Consider the following 17,204-nt stretch of genomic DNA (forward strand, 5'->3'; position numbering starts at 1 on the left):
ATGGGCGGATTGAGGAATAGATACATCATATGCTGGACTGGTCTGATAATCTGAGTAAGGTAGTCATGCTGATAGTTTGTTTTTGCAAATTTGAAATAATCAAACCCTCTATTCAGTAGCAAATACTCTGCTCTATGGCAAGGGGGAGTTAGGAGTAATAGCAAGCCCCTGTGATTATATAGTTGTTATTGAACAGTCAGAATTTTTCTTTAGTTCCCTAGATGCAATGAATTCTGCACATATATCTTGTATTTGCAACCCCAAGGATGGCTGAGTTGTTAGATATCAGTTTTATTTATCTTCTATCATGGGCAGTGGTCCACCCCTCCTTTAGAACTAGTTTTTTTCTAGGGAGATGGTCAGGTGGGTTAACTCCAGCCATTTAGGGATGTCTGCACCTCCCTCCAAGTATAAGTCTATCTTATTGTTAAGGCCAAAGGTTTGTTCCACATATGAACAAATGACAAATTTTAAATCACTGTATTTTTCATAGCTAACAAACCTGAGGTCATAAAGTGTACTGGTCACCTCTAGCCATCCCGCTCTGCATTTTCCTATCTCCTGGGTTGGGAAAAGACTGGGTGTCACGAGGTTGAATGCGCGGCCTCTGACCAACTTTCACCTCGTCAGTGCAGGCGTTGCCAGATCTCACGATTCCTTACTTTACAATCTCAGATTGTTTTAACTGGTTACCAGCTGGCATTTGGAAAATATATTCCTATTGTTAAGACCTTAAGGTTTTGTTAGCTATGAAAAATAGATTAAAATTTGTCAGTTTGAAGTTAATTCAAGTTGCATCTCTTTACTGGTACCAAGAATTCTCCAACACCACTATATCGCTGATGAGGGAGAGACTTCCTTAATTCTGCTGGTGGTGCAAGCATCTCTAGGTATCATTTACATAGTTGTTGGAATATGTCTAGTCTAGGTTTAACCGGTCAGATATCTTTCCCATGGTGCGTGTCTTTATCCATGTATACTTATATGAGATGGTTGAGATCTAGTTTTCAAGTGTTATATTTGATTCTTATTGCCAAATTGTCATATTACTACAGTAAATATGAATCTCATGAGAATACACCTACACTACTAAAGGCATCTTCTTAGTCATGAACACTTGAAGTACCATTGAGACTGAAGTATCAGAATCAAACATAAAAACTCCCCTCTCCACATGAAATTTTAGTATTCCCTAGATTCAGCTGAAATAAAGGAAATACAGTATACAGTTCCATAGGGAGAGGGCAGTTTTTACATATATAAATGCTATGAGGTTCCTGTTCCTTATTGATTCAGGATTATTGTCAGTTTGGAAACTCTTAATGCTTCGGGAGCACCAAAGATCATGTTGTAATGCCACTAGAATTGTTATGAACTTTCCCTATTTGTGCAGTTTCTATATACATGGTGATCTCACTGCTCAGTCCTATATATTTGGCATGACTTTAACAATAAAGAAGACTAGCAACTACTTTTGTATCATGGTGGTTTAGTTTACCATTGCAGTGCTTAGAATCCTGCACCACAGGAAGTACTGGCCTCCATCTTCCTTTATTGTTATTACCTTCCATTCAAAACTTTCTTCTCAAAATATTTAAGAACCTGAGAGCTATGACATATCTGAACGACTTACCAGCTTGACATATAAAGTGCCTCAGATCTTTTTTAAGTTATTTTATTAGACTGCTGTATATGTGATCTGCTAACAAATGTTTGACCTTTTTTTAATTTATGATAGTGATGTATACATATATATTCAGTAGGATTTTGAGATTCAACCTCTTCTCAGATTGTGGTCTGGCAAGGTACTCTTCCTGATGCTAAGTGATGGCAGCAAGCTGCTACATCAACTCAAACCCTCTGTGTGTGTGTGTGTATTAGTGATGACATGTATTATAGTGAACAATTACAAGTGTAAACAAATGATAATGCATTGAATGAGATTTTTTTTTATCTTGTTTAGACATCCTTTCATGTCAACTAAATACTCATATATATATATATATAATATATATATATAATATATATATATATATATATATATATATATATATATATATATATTATATATATGACTGGTAAAAATGTTCTGTAACAACAGAATTCCATCTAATAAAAGGACGCCCATAAAAACACCAAAAATGTAGAGAGAAAAGTACTATATTTCAGAGACTGCTGTCTCTCTCTTCAGGTATATGAATGAGAAAAGTTTACAGAAAAGGTGGTATTTATACTAAGAGATTCGTCCACAAGTAAGCCAATTTAGGTCACCCCCAGCTGATAATCTTCCTTTAATCTTCTTAAGCGTTGGTTGAATGAACACTGCGTCGACGATATCTGATATCCAAGCCCCTTTTGAGATGTTCATTACCTGCTTCTCTTTTATTAAGGGCCGATTCCATCATTTGACTCTTGTACTGGCAGTTGCTGCTATAAATTACACGTGACATATTCCAGTTTATTCTATGGTTATGTTCATTTATATGGTTGAAAATAGCCGAGTTCTGTTGTCTATACCTAACTGATTTTCCTGGAAGAAAGAATCACCAGTACGAGAAACGACATCTTCGTGCTACGCAGAGTGATATATGGAACTCAAATCTAAATCTTCGCCTCCTCACTACAGACCACATATACAGGTATCTGATTTCATTCTGTTCCGACATTGCTGCCTATAATAGCGTGACTCATTCCAACAGACTTTTACGCAAGTTAAATAACCTAATAGACAATAGCGCATGGAATAATCTTGAACAACAAGACAAAGTTTTAAACTTATCCAACACCCCCATTACTGTAAATCAACATTTAGTTTTAAATTTAGGCTTATCCTTTGCCCTTATGCCAGAGCACAAAAAACAACCTAGACTTCATAGTGGCTTTTGATAAATTCATATCTGACAAAAACTACAGCCGTGAAGAGATATGTTTAAAAGGAGTGTTACTAAATGCTTTAACTGACCTTCATAAGGAAATATCCTGTTCCCCGCAGATTCATGATAGCCATCCACTCGCTAAAAAAAGTTAGATGTTTTAATAATAAGTAGTCTGACAAAGACGGCAAAATTGTAATAATGGACAAAGACTTCTACCTCGACAAAATCAACCAGCTCCTTAGCGACACAAATACTTACGAAAAACTGACGAAAAATCCCCTCCAGAACGTTCCCACAGAATTTTTTCGGAAAGTAAGATTAATTGGCCAAGACAAAAAGAGTTATTGAACTATTAGAGAAATTTAAAGTAATTTAATCCTAAATTACCCTACTTTTATGGTCTTCCCAAACTCACAAAGACAATCTCCATTCAGACCCATCGTTTCATGCGCCGGAGCTTTCAATTACAAAATTTCTAAATGGTTAGCTGGCCTCCTTTCTCCTTTTTTAGGCACTTTTTCTCCCAGTCACATCAAACATTCGGAAGACTTTTGTCACAAATTCAGAAGAAGAACATATACCACTTCACAACATAAAAACAAAATTTTAAGCCTTGACGTAGACTCCCTATTCACAAAAGTACCAGTACAGGACGCTCTTCAGTTTTTTAAGGGAAAAATTATCCCCCTATTCAGATCATTTCCCTTTGGCGCTTGACAAATAATTAAAGTTAGTTGAATTATGTGCATCTAATAACTTATTTTCATTCGGGGAATCATTCTACAAGCAAAAATTCGGGTGTAGTATGGGTAGTCCTTTAAGTCCTATTTTAGCCAATCTGTACATGGAATACTTTGAAACTACAGTAATAAAATGCAATAAAACCCAAAAACATGCTGTGGATGAGATACGTGGATGACATACTAACATTTTGGGATAATAAGTGGGGTAATTTTAATGAATTCCTCTCAAAATTAAATGCATTAGTGCCCAGCATCAAATTTAAAGTTGAAGTGGGAAACAGACAACAAAATTCCTTTTCTTGATGTTTTAATAATCAGAGACACGACAGAATACAAAATTTACCATATACAGAAAACCAACGTTCTCACTTTCATATATTCACTACTTTAGCTATCATGACATTACTATCAAGATAGGTGTAGCTAGCAAACCTATTCTTAAGAGCCTTACGAATTTGTTCCCCAGTTTTCCTGGAAAAAGAATTTGAACTAATTCGCAAGCAACTTTCATCTTTAAAGTATCCTGACCATATAACTGAGAAAGCAATTCAAAAAGCAAATGTAATTTTCTACCGACCCCCTAAAGACAAGACCAGAGACACACCCAACAATAAAATAAAAATTCCACCTGGAGATGATTAAGAGAGTAACTCACACCCTTGGGAAATCCAACCTTTTGCATTTAACCTACCCAAATACCTTAGCCAAATCCCTGATTAACGTCCAACAAAAGACATCTCCCAAAGACTCTGGGGTATATGAGATCCCATGCCAGGACTGTGACCAATCTTACATCGGATTTACAGTTGAATCACTTCCCCAGAGATAATACAACACAAACGGTCAGTTAGGTATGGACAACAGAACTCTGCTATTTTCAACCATATAAATGAACATAACATAGAATAAACTGGAATATGTCACGTGTAATTTATAGCAGCAACTGCCGGTACAAGAGTCAAATGATGGAATCGGCCTTAATAAAAGAGAAGCAGGTAATGAACATCTCAAAAGGGGCTTGGATATCAGATATCGTCGACGCAGTGTTCATTCAACCAACGCTTAAGAAGATTAAAGGAAGATTATCAGCGGGGGTGACCTAAATTGGCTTACTTGTGGACGAATCTCTTAGTATAAATACCACCTTTTCTGTAAACTTTTCTCATTCATATACCTGAAGAGAGAGACAGCAGTCTCTGAAATATAGTACTTTTCTCTCTACATTTTTGGTGTTTTTATGGGCTCCTTTTATTAGATAGATATATATATATATATATACATAGGTATTATGTTTCTTATTTATGGTGAAGAGAAAACAAGAAAAGTAATTATCTTGAGACATGACTCAGATACTTGCTCATCATAAAGACAACACGTAAACTAATGTTTATAGAAATGGGAAGGATTTTATGATCAAAGATCTTGACTGTTAATGAATAAGTGAATAAGAAATGGTGCAGCAGCATTGTCAGTGTCAGTGGCTTCCTCTTATTATTGTGGAAAAATAAGGAATAGGCCAACTGAAGATATGGAAAGATTACTTATCACATAGATGGAAGATCAAATACAAAAGTTGACACTGCTCAGCCTACTTACAATACAAACTAAGGCATTGTGCCTTTTTGATAAACTTGAAGAGCATACTTATGATCCTTCATATATATATATATATATATATAATATATATATATATATAATATATATATATATATATATACATATTATATATATATATATATATATCATATATATATATATATATTATATATATATATATATATATATATATATATATATATATCTTCTTCTTCTTCTTCCCAGCTTTTTCCCATTTTTTATTTTTATGGGGTGGGGCGCCGTTTCGGATGAGCCGTTTTCATCTATTTCTATCTTGCACTTCTGCCTCATCAATTCCCTTCTCATGTAAATCCTCTCACACAGTCCTTCCATCTCTTTCTTGGTCTCCCTCTCTTTCTTCTTCCTTGCACCTCCACTCCCATAGTATGTCTCCCAGCGTGGTCCTCATCTCTCCTCAACAGGTGTCCATACCATCTCAGCCTCCCCTCCTGCACTTTCTTTGATACTTCCACCACCTTAGTTGACCCCCTTATGTAGTCATTTCTGATCCTATCCACTCTTGTTACCCCAGACATCCACCTAAGCATTCTCATTTCTGCCACATCCATCTTCTTCTGCTCTGCTTTTCTCATGCTTGCTGTTTCCGTACCATACAGCATTGCTGTTCTTACCACCGTCTTGTGAAATTTCCTTTTAACCTAAGCGGCACTCTTTTGTCACAAAGAACTCCCGAGGCCGCTCTTCCCAGTTGGTTACCAGCCTGGCCTGTACACCCGATGTTTTACTTGCTTTCGCCATACTTCCTCCAGCGTTAACAAAAGATCCCAAACATTAAACTTATCAAACTCTCCTTATTTGCTCTACCAAGCTGAATACTTTCTCTATCATCCCCCCTCAGTGGTGGTACACATATATTCTGTCTTGGATCTACTTATTCTCATTCCTCTGTCCTCCAGTACTTGTCTCCATCTTTCCAATTTCACTTCCAGATCTTCCCTGCTCTCTGCACACAGAACAATATCATCCGCATACAATATGTTCCATGGTACTGTCTCCCTTACTTCCTTCTATTATAACATCCATCACTAATGTTAAAGATAAATGGGCTCAGAGCCGACCCTGGTGTAATCCTACTCTCACCTCAAAACCTTCTGTCTCCCCAACAACTGCTCCTCACTCTGGTAAATACATTCCGTTACATCTCTTGTATCAATCGCACATACTTCTCTGGCACCATCTTCTCCCTCAGGCTCCTCCATACCTCTTGTCTCGGGACTCTGTCATAAGCCTTTTCAAGGTCAATGAATACCATATGTAGGTCCTTTGTCTTTCCCGAATTTCTCCATTATTTGCCAATCAGACAAAATATACCATCTGTTGTTCCCCTTAAACCCTTCATAAATACCCATCTGCTCTTTACCTATTTGTACTTCTTTCTCTCAGTTCTAGCATCTATCATCCTTTCCAGTATCTTCAAAGTGTGGGACATCAATTTAATGCCCCTATAATTACCACCCTCTTGGACATCGCCTTTCCCTTTAAAAATTGGGATCAATATACTCCCACGCCACTCATTTGGTATCTTTTCCTGTTCAAGGATCTTTATCATAAGAAATCGTACAGTATATCCAACTCCTTCATCTCCTAATGCTTTCCATGCCTCCACCGGGATCATGTCTGGTCCGGTTGCCTTCCCATTCTTCATCTTCTTCAGTGCATTTAGTACCTCTTGCCTAGAAAACCTCATTACCATGCCAATGTTCACTTGCCCATCCTCTCTTATTAGTCTATTATTTTCTTCATTTAACAACTGTTCGAAATATTCTTTCCATCGCTTCACAATGTCTTCCTCCTTTCTAGCACTACACCCTCTTGATTCTTTATTTGTTTGATGTGTGTTATATCTTTGGTGCTCTTATTTCTAGCCTTTGATAGCTTCATCATCTTCTTTAATCCTTCCTTTGTCCCCAGCTCATTATACACATCATCATAAGACTTTGCTTATAGCTTGGGCTACACCCACCAACCCTTTTTCACCACCTTGTTTTTCTCTCTGTACCTATTTCTGTCTTCCACTGACTGTGACTCTTCCCATCTTTTTCTTTGCCTCCTTCTTATCTTTTACTACTTTCTCAATGTCTTCATCCCACCACCAACTATCCTTTTCTTCCCATATGATACCAGATGTCTCTCCTAGCAGCTCCTTTCCATGCCTTCTTATTACTGCTGCATTTCGTGCCCACCATTCTTGAACATCTTCAATCCCTATATCAATATCCTCCAAAACCCTCCTCTTAAACTCTCTCTTCTTATCCCCTTCCTTCTGTAATTCGTACCATTTAATTTTCCTTACCCTTTAGCTTTGGTTTTTTCTTTCCCTTTTCAACTTCAAGTCCATACATAGCAGCCTGTGTTGGGGGGCTACATGGTCGCCTGGAATAACTTTGCAGTTTCTTGACCTCCACCAGATTTATCCTTTTATACAAGAAATAGTCTATCTGGGAGAATCTTCCCCCACTCCTATATGTTATTAGGTGTTCCCTTTTCTTCTCAAAAATGTGTTTACTATTGCCATGTCGAATGACACAGCAAAGTCCACTACACTCTCTCCTTCTGGGTTTCTCTCCCCTTCCCAATCCATGGCCCCCATCACCCGCCCAATCGCCTCATTTTCACTTCCGACATGGCCATTCAAATCTGCCCCAACTATCACCCTCTCATGCTCTTCCAGTTCTTGCATTATTCCATCCATGTCTCTCCAGAAATTTCCCTTCTCTTCTTCTGTGCAACCAACTTGTGGTGCATATGCGCTTATAATATTCAGAATCTCTCCTCCATAACATATCTTCAATCTGATGATACGGTCATTCTTTCTATGCACTTCTATTACCGAGTTCTTTAGTTCACTAGACAGTACTATGCCAACTCCCATTTCTACTTGTTTATTTGCTCCACTATAATATAGCTTATATCCATCTCCCAACTCTTTAGCTTTATTTCCTTTCCACCGCGTTTCTTGCACACACACAACATCTACTTTCTTTTCTCTCATCAAGTCAGCCAATTCTCTACCTCTCCCAGTCATGGACCCAACATTTAGCTGACATACTCTGAACCCAATGTGAGCTCGCTTCTTTAGCTGCACCCGCTCCTGATGCAGTAGCCCTCGCCTTACCAACAGAGTTAGGGCGATGTCTCTGTGCGTCGTTTACGGAGTACGCCCTAGCATTACCTCTTTCCATATTTCGGCTCATTCCATTTTTGTTTTGGCACAGATTTTTACAGCCGGATGCCCTCCTGACACCAACCCTCCTATTTATCCGGGCTTGGGACCGGCACCCATAAGGACTTGGTTGCCCCCCACCCCCAGGTGGCTAGGTTTATATTTTATATATATATATATATATATATCTATATATATATACACACACACATATATATATATATATATATATAATATATATATATATATATATACAGTGGACCCCCCGTATTCGCGTTCTCCAGATTCGCGGACTCACACATTCGCGGATTTCTCTGGGGAACGTTTCCCCGCATTATTCGCAGAAAATTCGCGCATTCGCGATATTTTTCTATGATAAATATCCACAAATTCCTGGTTTTTTTATGAATTTTATCATAAAATGCACTTTTTGTGATAAAACTATTAAAAAACCTAGTAAGAACATTTTTAGTGGGTTTTCTTGAGTTTTTAACTAACAAAATAGGCTGTTTTTAGCATTTTTATAGGGGTTCCAAACATTCGTGGGGTTCTAACTAGTCACGGGGGGTCTGGTACGCATCCCCCGCAAATACGGGGGGACCACTGTATATACAGAAATCATAAGTGGTTCCAATACTTAAGAAGGCATCATAACTTTCATAATGTGAAGGTTAGCTAGCCTTGAGTTTATGCTAGACTGTATTTACATTTATCAATAGACCAAGACAATGCAAGGATTCAAGGCATACTAACACCTTGTAGTGTTGCTTTTGAGTGGAAATGCTGCAGGGTTCTTGCTCAAGCTTTTCATAATAGTATACCACTCTACAGACCCTATAGCATTCAAGAGTGGGACCAGGCAGATGTGTCCTTTTGCTATTGCTATAACAAAAAGTGTAAATGATGTAAGCATAACTTGACTGTTTTTTAACTATTTTATTCTCCAGCTCATTAAAACATCCCATTCAACATTCATCTTGTTTTGTGAAGTGCTTCAGGAATCCTAAGCTGTTGGCAACATTTACTCTGATGTAAAGTGGTGTTTTAACACTAAACATAATAGAAATTATGTAATCAATGGACCAAGGAATAGTAACCACATTCAGAGCATACTACTTACACAAAAAGTTTGTCCAAGTGGTTGATTTGATGGATTTGGATCTGAACAATCCAAATGCTGTAGCATTGAAGTTGAGTCACAAAATAATGCATGAATGTCATTTGAAGAATGTTTGAAGACATTTTTGAACTTTCAAAAGCTTTAACAATGATGCCACTATTTGATATTACTGATTGGGAAACAGCCAGAGTGAAATGAGTGAAGAGCGTATGAATTCATGAACTTGTTGGTGTTGAGAGTGAAGAGCTTTCCAGCGAGCAGTAGACTGATACTATGGTGGTGCTGATAGTGAAAAGTTTTCCAATGAGCAGTAGACTGATACTCTGGCACCAAGAAATAGCAAAAAGACTGACTGAAATGCCTGCTATCAGTAGCAGCACACAGATGTTAGAAGAAATAGATGCCAGTTACAAGAAATTTCTAAGGGCTGACAGGCAAACCAGGATGTTCCTTGTTGTTACAGAGAAATTTTCTATTTAACAAACAAACTAACAAATTGAACTAGGTTACTGCTCTAGCTTAAGAGCCATGCACTGAGGCAACAAGGCCATTCAGCACTTTCATTGTTTTTAATTTGTTAAAACTTTTCTAAATTATATATCAGTTTAAAAAAAATTAGGTTTAAATACTATTTCTGTGGAAAAATTTATCCTCTAGTTATGTAAGCAACAACTCCATACAGTACTTTTCAATGAAATTTTGTACAACCTCAAATCTCAAATATACTTCCTAAAAATATTTCTCTGTGTAAAACAGGTAATAATGTAATAGTACCATTTCCTTTAAAAGTACAATATCAGTATTTTCTTTACAGACTGTTCCCCTAGTAATTTACTTATGGCAATGCTATGCAATGAATTTGACCTTCTTTATCTGCTGAAATATATACGTTTACCGGTAAGTGAATCACAAAAATATGGAACTGGTGAAATATGTACAATCTAGTAATATATGCCACACTGTGATATATCCCCTTTCCTTCAGTACTTTACATTAAAGATGTGAGTAGAATGATTATAGACAATACTCATTCAAATCAAGTTGAGGTCTATATTTAACCACCACTAAGTATATAGTTACTCTAGTGCTACTTACAAGTGGCAACAATGCACTGCATTCTACTAGCTCTTTTTGAGCATCATTAACAGATAAATATTGGTGACCCTTTGCTTTAGCATCTCCACCATCCAACAATTAATTTATGTTCAATGATTTTTACATTCTTATATATATACTATATATTATAATATAATATATATAATAATATATATATAATATACTATACAATTATATTATATATATATTTATATACATATATATCATATCTAATAATAATTAAATATATAATCATTTTTAACATGACTGTTTTGTGCAATTCAGTTAAATTTTCTTGTTATTCGCTGTTCCATTGTAAGTACTTAGTAGAGTGGTGGCATGTACGGTATGATAAAAATAATGCTGATAACTCCTACATCACATAAATGTTATTTACTTCCACCGTTTTGTTTTTATGTTTAACAAAACATCTTGAGAATGGATAAACAGATTTTCAATTTAGCGGAAACATTTACTAAAAGAGTCCCTTCCAGATGATATTTCAGTAAATGTAGATGATTTCTAGGGGAAAATTGGTCAAATCTCTGTTCATACTCAGCAAAACTGAATATTAATCTGTTGGGGATACCCAGTGAATGTTTTGACTGAGTTTCATCTGAATACATTATTGTTGTGAAATTCTGCTTACTTGTGTAGCTGGAAAAAGTAATATGAGAATTTTTATATTCATGTTTTTTTGTCAGGATTCTTTCTTATGGCTAAAAATATGCTCAAGCTTGTGTACAAAAACCCAACTGATGAAAATGTTTTCACTGCATATTCTGTAATCTATTACTTACACCCTTCTTTTATTTGTAATTGTTGATTTTTTTAAATTTTCAAATTAACCAGTATGCTGTAAAATACAGTATTATTTCAGGGAAATGAACAGGTACACTGTGAGTAAACAATATCTGAGATTTTTTTAATGTTTTCAGAATTTTGATCTGGTGACTGGCCCAAGGAATGGAATTTGCGAAAAACACTTTGCGCCAGATGACATTAGGAAGGGGAAAACTTCAAGTTTGAAGAAAACAGCTGTGCCTGTCCACCTAAGCAAGACTGAAAGGTTCTCAGTTGGTGAGGGTTTGATGCTGAGTAAGGAAGTCAGGACAGATATCACTGTAGGCGAGGATTTAATGTTAAGTAAGGAGACAAAAAGTAGCATATGTAGTGAGAGGGAAATTAAAAATTCTGATGATACAGATTGTGTAGTAGCACAATTAGGTGCTTATTTAACCAATTCTTCTTGCCTGGAAAGTAAAGAAAGAGTTTCTGAACATTATTTAAATGATGATGACAAGTCAAGTGAAGTTTGTTTTGTTTGTGGTAAAGAGGGAAAGAATCATAATTTGTTCTACAATTTGGAAAATCAAGACACTAGTTTTGCTACTAGCATAAGTCTTTTGACAAGGATTGTGGGCAAACCAAAACGGGAAATTTTTATTGTTAGTTTTAAAATCTGTTCTGTTTGTATTAACCTCATCCATGAAGTTTCCAGCATAGAAGAAAATTTAAAAATGAAGAAACAAACAATCAAAGATATGTTTGAAACAACCCTGCTTGCCTATAAAGAAAAAATAAGGTCTGCAACAGATAGATCAAGTCCCTCAGTTATACAGTCTCATGATGTCAATTACCAAGCATCACCACATAGCAGTGAAAAGGTGTCTCTTTGTTACAAGCCCCCAAACCAGTCAAGATTAAGCTCTAGAAGACAAATTGCCTCTAAAGAATATTATTGTTCTTCTTGTAAAGAATCATACCAAAGTCTTGCACTGTGGGTTCAGCACTGTTCAAAACACACAGATAATGATGAAACTAAGATTGCTGACAATATAAAAGGCTCCCACAGAATAAAAAGAAAGAAAATTGGTGTTCATAAATGTGATGAATGTGACAAAACCTTTAGCAACAGATTGTCTCTGCGTGAACATGCTCCAGCTCATCAACAAGGTACGGAGTGTAATATTTGTGGCCGTTACCTGAGCACAAAGGCTAGACTAAAAGCCCATTTGTTTAAAATGCATGATATTGGGGAAGAGAAAAATAAAGAAATTGAGTGTAATGATTGTAAGAAATCTTTTTCAACAAAAGCAGGATTACGATATCATCGTAATGTAATCCATCATGTAGGCACAAAGTATGTTTGTGAACAATGTGATAAAGTATTTTATTATCATGTACCATACAAAAGTCATATGCTTTATGCGCATGGTGAAAAGAAGGTTATTTGCGAAACTTGTGGGGAAAAATTTTATACTGTCGCTAAGTTGAATATTCATATTAATGCTGTACACAGAAGTGCAAAGTCATGGGCTTGTAGAGAATGTAAGTCTAAATTTACTACTGATACTGCATATCGACATCACATGAATGTGAAACACCTAAAGATTCAGCATACCTGTGATTACTGTGGTTCAAATTACCGTAAAAAATCATCCTTAGTTACTCATCTTTTAAAGCATTCCATTTTCATCTGCCAGTTATGTAGAGAAAGATTTTCTCGGACAGATGACTTGAAAAAACATATGTCTGAAGTTCATGGTAAAGAAATTATATTAAAAGGAAAAAGAAAACACAACAACCAAACTACACAAAAGAGACGTGAGGAGACAATAATAAATCAAAAACCAGAACAGGAAGAAACAGTCCAACAGAATGAACATGTGACATCTATTGTTATCAATGATCTTTTGATTGCAGCTGATTCGTACAATAATGGTGGTCTTCAGTCTTTCACGTTATCAGAATGTGAAAAATTGCCAGAAAAACAAGATTACTCCACTGGTGAGGAACTTAAGGTTGAGCCTATGGGTATTATAGATACAACCTCAGATCTTCAGTCAGTTGATGCGGTGCAGTTTGATACAGTAGAGTCTTTACAAATAAAAGCATCCCCAGACCAAATTGAAATGGCCCCTGGGGTGTCGCTCATCAATGTGCAAATTCTTGGGGATATGGAAATTTCCCAGAGTGACACTCTCGATTTGAAAACCAGCATGCTTGCAGATGCTGCTGAGCACATGTCTCATGACAGTCAGTTAGATAATGAAGATAATATTACCAGCCGGTTGGGTGTAGAGACCCATCACCTTACAGCAAGTGAGCTTTCTGTAGGTAATGATCTAGGTTCATCAGATCACACGCTGGATCCCTCAGATCATTTGGAGACACCATGCCATTTAGAAGTTACAGGCACCTTGGATGCTGCTGCTCACCTTGAAGTCACACATCAGTTAGATACTTCTCATCAACTTCAGGTTGAAAGCAGAGGGCATTTGGAGGTTCCTAGACACCTTGAACCCGACAGCCATATGAATGCAACAGATACCCTTGAAGGTGTTAATACTCTTGACTCAGGAGACAGAGAGTCAGATCCTCGTTGTCTTGAAACTTCCAACACCCTAAAGACATCCGAACACCTTGAACCAAAGGGTCATCTTGATATTTCATCCCATATTGGTGATGAAACACTTGACCCCAGCCGCCTTGAAGCAACAGACCAGTGTTCATTACCATCAATGATAAGTCAGATAGACAATCAGGTGACTGAAGAAATAGCCTCTCACATGAGTCCTCACATACATGATATTGAAAGTGATGTTGATAATGAAATTACTTCACATATGAGGACAGACATTCATGATATTGCTTCAGAAGTCAGTTCACAGATGGTTGACCCAGTTAGTGAAGATATGGCAACACATATGCAAGCTCAAATTGATCAGATATCTGCTAATGTGGATGAAGTTGCTGATGATATGGTTACACAAATTGATCCTGGCATTTCAGCAATAGGTGATGAAGTAAGTAACCAAATTGTGGACCATGTAGAAACACGCATTAGCCCCAACATTGATCCAAATATAGTTCAAGAAGACAGAGACATGGTAGACCAGAGTTTAGATAAGCAGTTGGAAAAAATGGACAGTGTGGAATTAGAGCCCTTTTCTGTTACCTTAGATCAAAAAAATGTTCAGTATCAATATGTAATGTATATTTCTGCTTCAACTGAAGATAGTAATCAAGGAGACTAAGAGCCGATGTACTTAGACCAAATTATTTTTGCTGTCTTCAACAGTACCTTTAGGCACCTCATTCCTCACACTCATAATAGCAGAAATTTGAAAATGAATTTAGGGAAGGTAATTCAGAAAATGTGGATAAACAGCAAATAGACACTTGCTCATACTCTTACTCTGGTAGGTTTATTCCTTATTGTAACCCATTGCCACTTTCACCAGTCCCCTTAGATCTGTTGATAGTTTCAGTAACTGAAGTTATCATAGATCACTGAAGGAAGTAAATACTTAAAATGCAAGTTTCTATGTACAGTTTTTTAAATATTATGCCAAACTAGACCTGGGTTATTTTTATATCATCCCCTTTCCTAATTTTACATATATTTGTGCATGAACTGTTGACATTAGGAACATGTTGGTTCTGAAATTATTTCTTTGGTGACCATATACTGCTTATTACAATGAAATTTATAATGTTTAAGTACAAAAAACAAGTAATTACTGATATTGTTGAACCATCTTAAAATTTATCATGTTATGGGAGCTTAAGAGCACTAGACCACCTTAACAAGATACATTTTTAAAAATTATACGCAAATATTTAATGTTCCCCATGCCAATAATTCAATAGTTATTATGATTTCTTTGTTGTAAAAAGAAATGTTTCACACTATAGAATGGATTTGAGATACCAAGTGCAATGGCAGACCACCTTAGGCCTTTAGTGATAAGGATAATGCAGTAGTACTATTAGGAAGACAGAAAACACTTCCCAGTACACTAGGTTATTTTTTTGCATGAATGACTAGACTTCCAACATAAGTGAGTTAGAGTGTATGTAATATATGTTGGATCAGTACACTATTTTGAAGATTAGGATCAACCATTGTACATCATAATGAACCAGAGGATGCTTTCCAAAAAGAGAAGGATGTATGTACAGGTGTCAAGAGAATTCCAATATTAGTATGTATATGGAAAATGAAGAAGTACTTCAGTAATTTCCTTAATTAATTGTGTAGGAATGCATTTGAGACTAGAGTAAAATACGTCCTTAATCCATGAAATTTAATGCCATGTTCATGCAATTACTGCCAAGTTAAGGTTTTTGTAGGTGATGAGCATAGAGAAAGAATAGGAGGATATGTAGAACAACGTTACAATCATGTTTTCAAATTTATCCAAAGCTATGGGGAAGAGTGCTGGTGAGTTTGTATAATGAAACAGGTTAAAGTTTAGTCATATTATGTGTATTTCTCTAAGTTGGGTATTTGAGTACAAAAGACTATCAACATATGTAGAGCATGATCATTAACAGAGCATGAAGCAAGAATGGAGTATGTACATTATATGTATTAAAAAATCTGCAAGATGCAGTACAGTATTATTGTGCAAGTACTATATACCTACATGCATGTAAAAGCAGACACAGCTGTTGTGCATGCCTGTAGTGGTGAATATGAGCTCACCAATACCTGGGCAATAGTCAACCTCATGTATTTGAGGAAGATCTGTTGAGTTCCCAGTTTCTATGGTAAAATACCTGACTACCAAAAAGTCCTCGTACAGTAATATTGGATGTATTACAAACAGTTTCAGTGAACTGTTTAATCTATTGTATTGCTTTGCTCTGTCCTAATTCAGTTTAATTTCATTTTACATTATTTACATCATACTGTATGTAAATAAATGTGTACTATACATATACACATGTACTATATGTATGTATGTATGTATGGTGTGTGTGTATATATATGTGTGTGTATGTGTATATATATATATATATATATATATATATATATCTATATTATATATATATATTTATAATATAAATAAAGGTTTTTTTTGCCACGAAGGAAAAAATGAAAAAGCGAGATAGCCAAGTACTTTCGGTCCTGTTCGGACCCTTTATTTATTTATTCATAGCATCACGTTTTATATACTTCGTGATCAAGTTATTCATATATATATTATATATATATATATATATATATATATATATATATATATATATATATATATATATATATAACTATATATATATATATATATATATATCATATGACCTGGTAACAATGTTCTGTAACAACAGAATTCCATCTAATAAAAGGAGCCCATAAAAACAAAAAAACACCAAAATATAGAGAAAAAAGTACTATATTTCAGAGACTGCTGTCTCCCTCTTCAGGTAGATGAATGAGAAAAGTTTACAGAAAAGGTGGTATTTATACCAAGAGGTCATCCACAAACAAGCCAATTTAAGTCACCCCCGCTGATAATCTTCCTTTAATCTTCTTAAGGGTTGGTTGAATGAAGAGGTTGTCGATCGTGTCGAAAATCCATGCTCCTTTTGAGATGTTTCATTACCTGCCTCTCTTTTATTTTAATTAAGGCGCCGATTCCATCATTTGACTCTTGTACCGGCAGTTGCTGCTATAAATTACACGTGACAAATTCCAGTATTCTATGGTTATGTTCATTTATATGGTTGAAAATAGCAGAGTTCTGTTGTCCATACCTAACTGACCGTTTGTGTTGTATTAA

The 17,204-nt window shown here is 35.9% G+C and overlaps 1 protein-coding gene across 3 annotated transcripts in view; it reads left to right on the forward strand.

Annotated features, from left to right (window-relative positions):
* Positions 1 to 16,349, forward strand: part of LOC135217418 (uncharacterized) — a 50,305-nt gene extending 33,956 nt beyond the window's left edge. For 2 of the 3 annotated variants that reach the window (XM_064253265.1, XM_064253267.1), the window contains one exon: positions 11,574 to 16,349. In XM_064253265.1, the coding sequence (XP_064109335.1) occupies positions 11,574 to 14,675 (3,102 nt within the window). In that variant the 3' untranslated portion in view covers positions 14,676 to 16,349. The remainder of the gene's footprint in view (positions 1 to 11,573) is intronic. The other variant, XM_064253266.1, reaches the window with a different exon arrangement.
* Positions 16,350 to 17,204: the final 855 nt, after the last annotated feature.

This window comes from Macrobrachium nipponense, chromosome 7, assembly GCF_015104395.2.
Source record: "Macrobrachium nipponense isolate FS-2020 chromosome 7, ASM1510439v2, whole genome shotgun sequence".
Lineage (NCBI taxonomy): Eukaryota > Metazoa > Arthropoda > Malacostraca > Decapoda > Palaemonidae > Macrobrachium > Macrobrachium nipponense.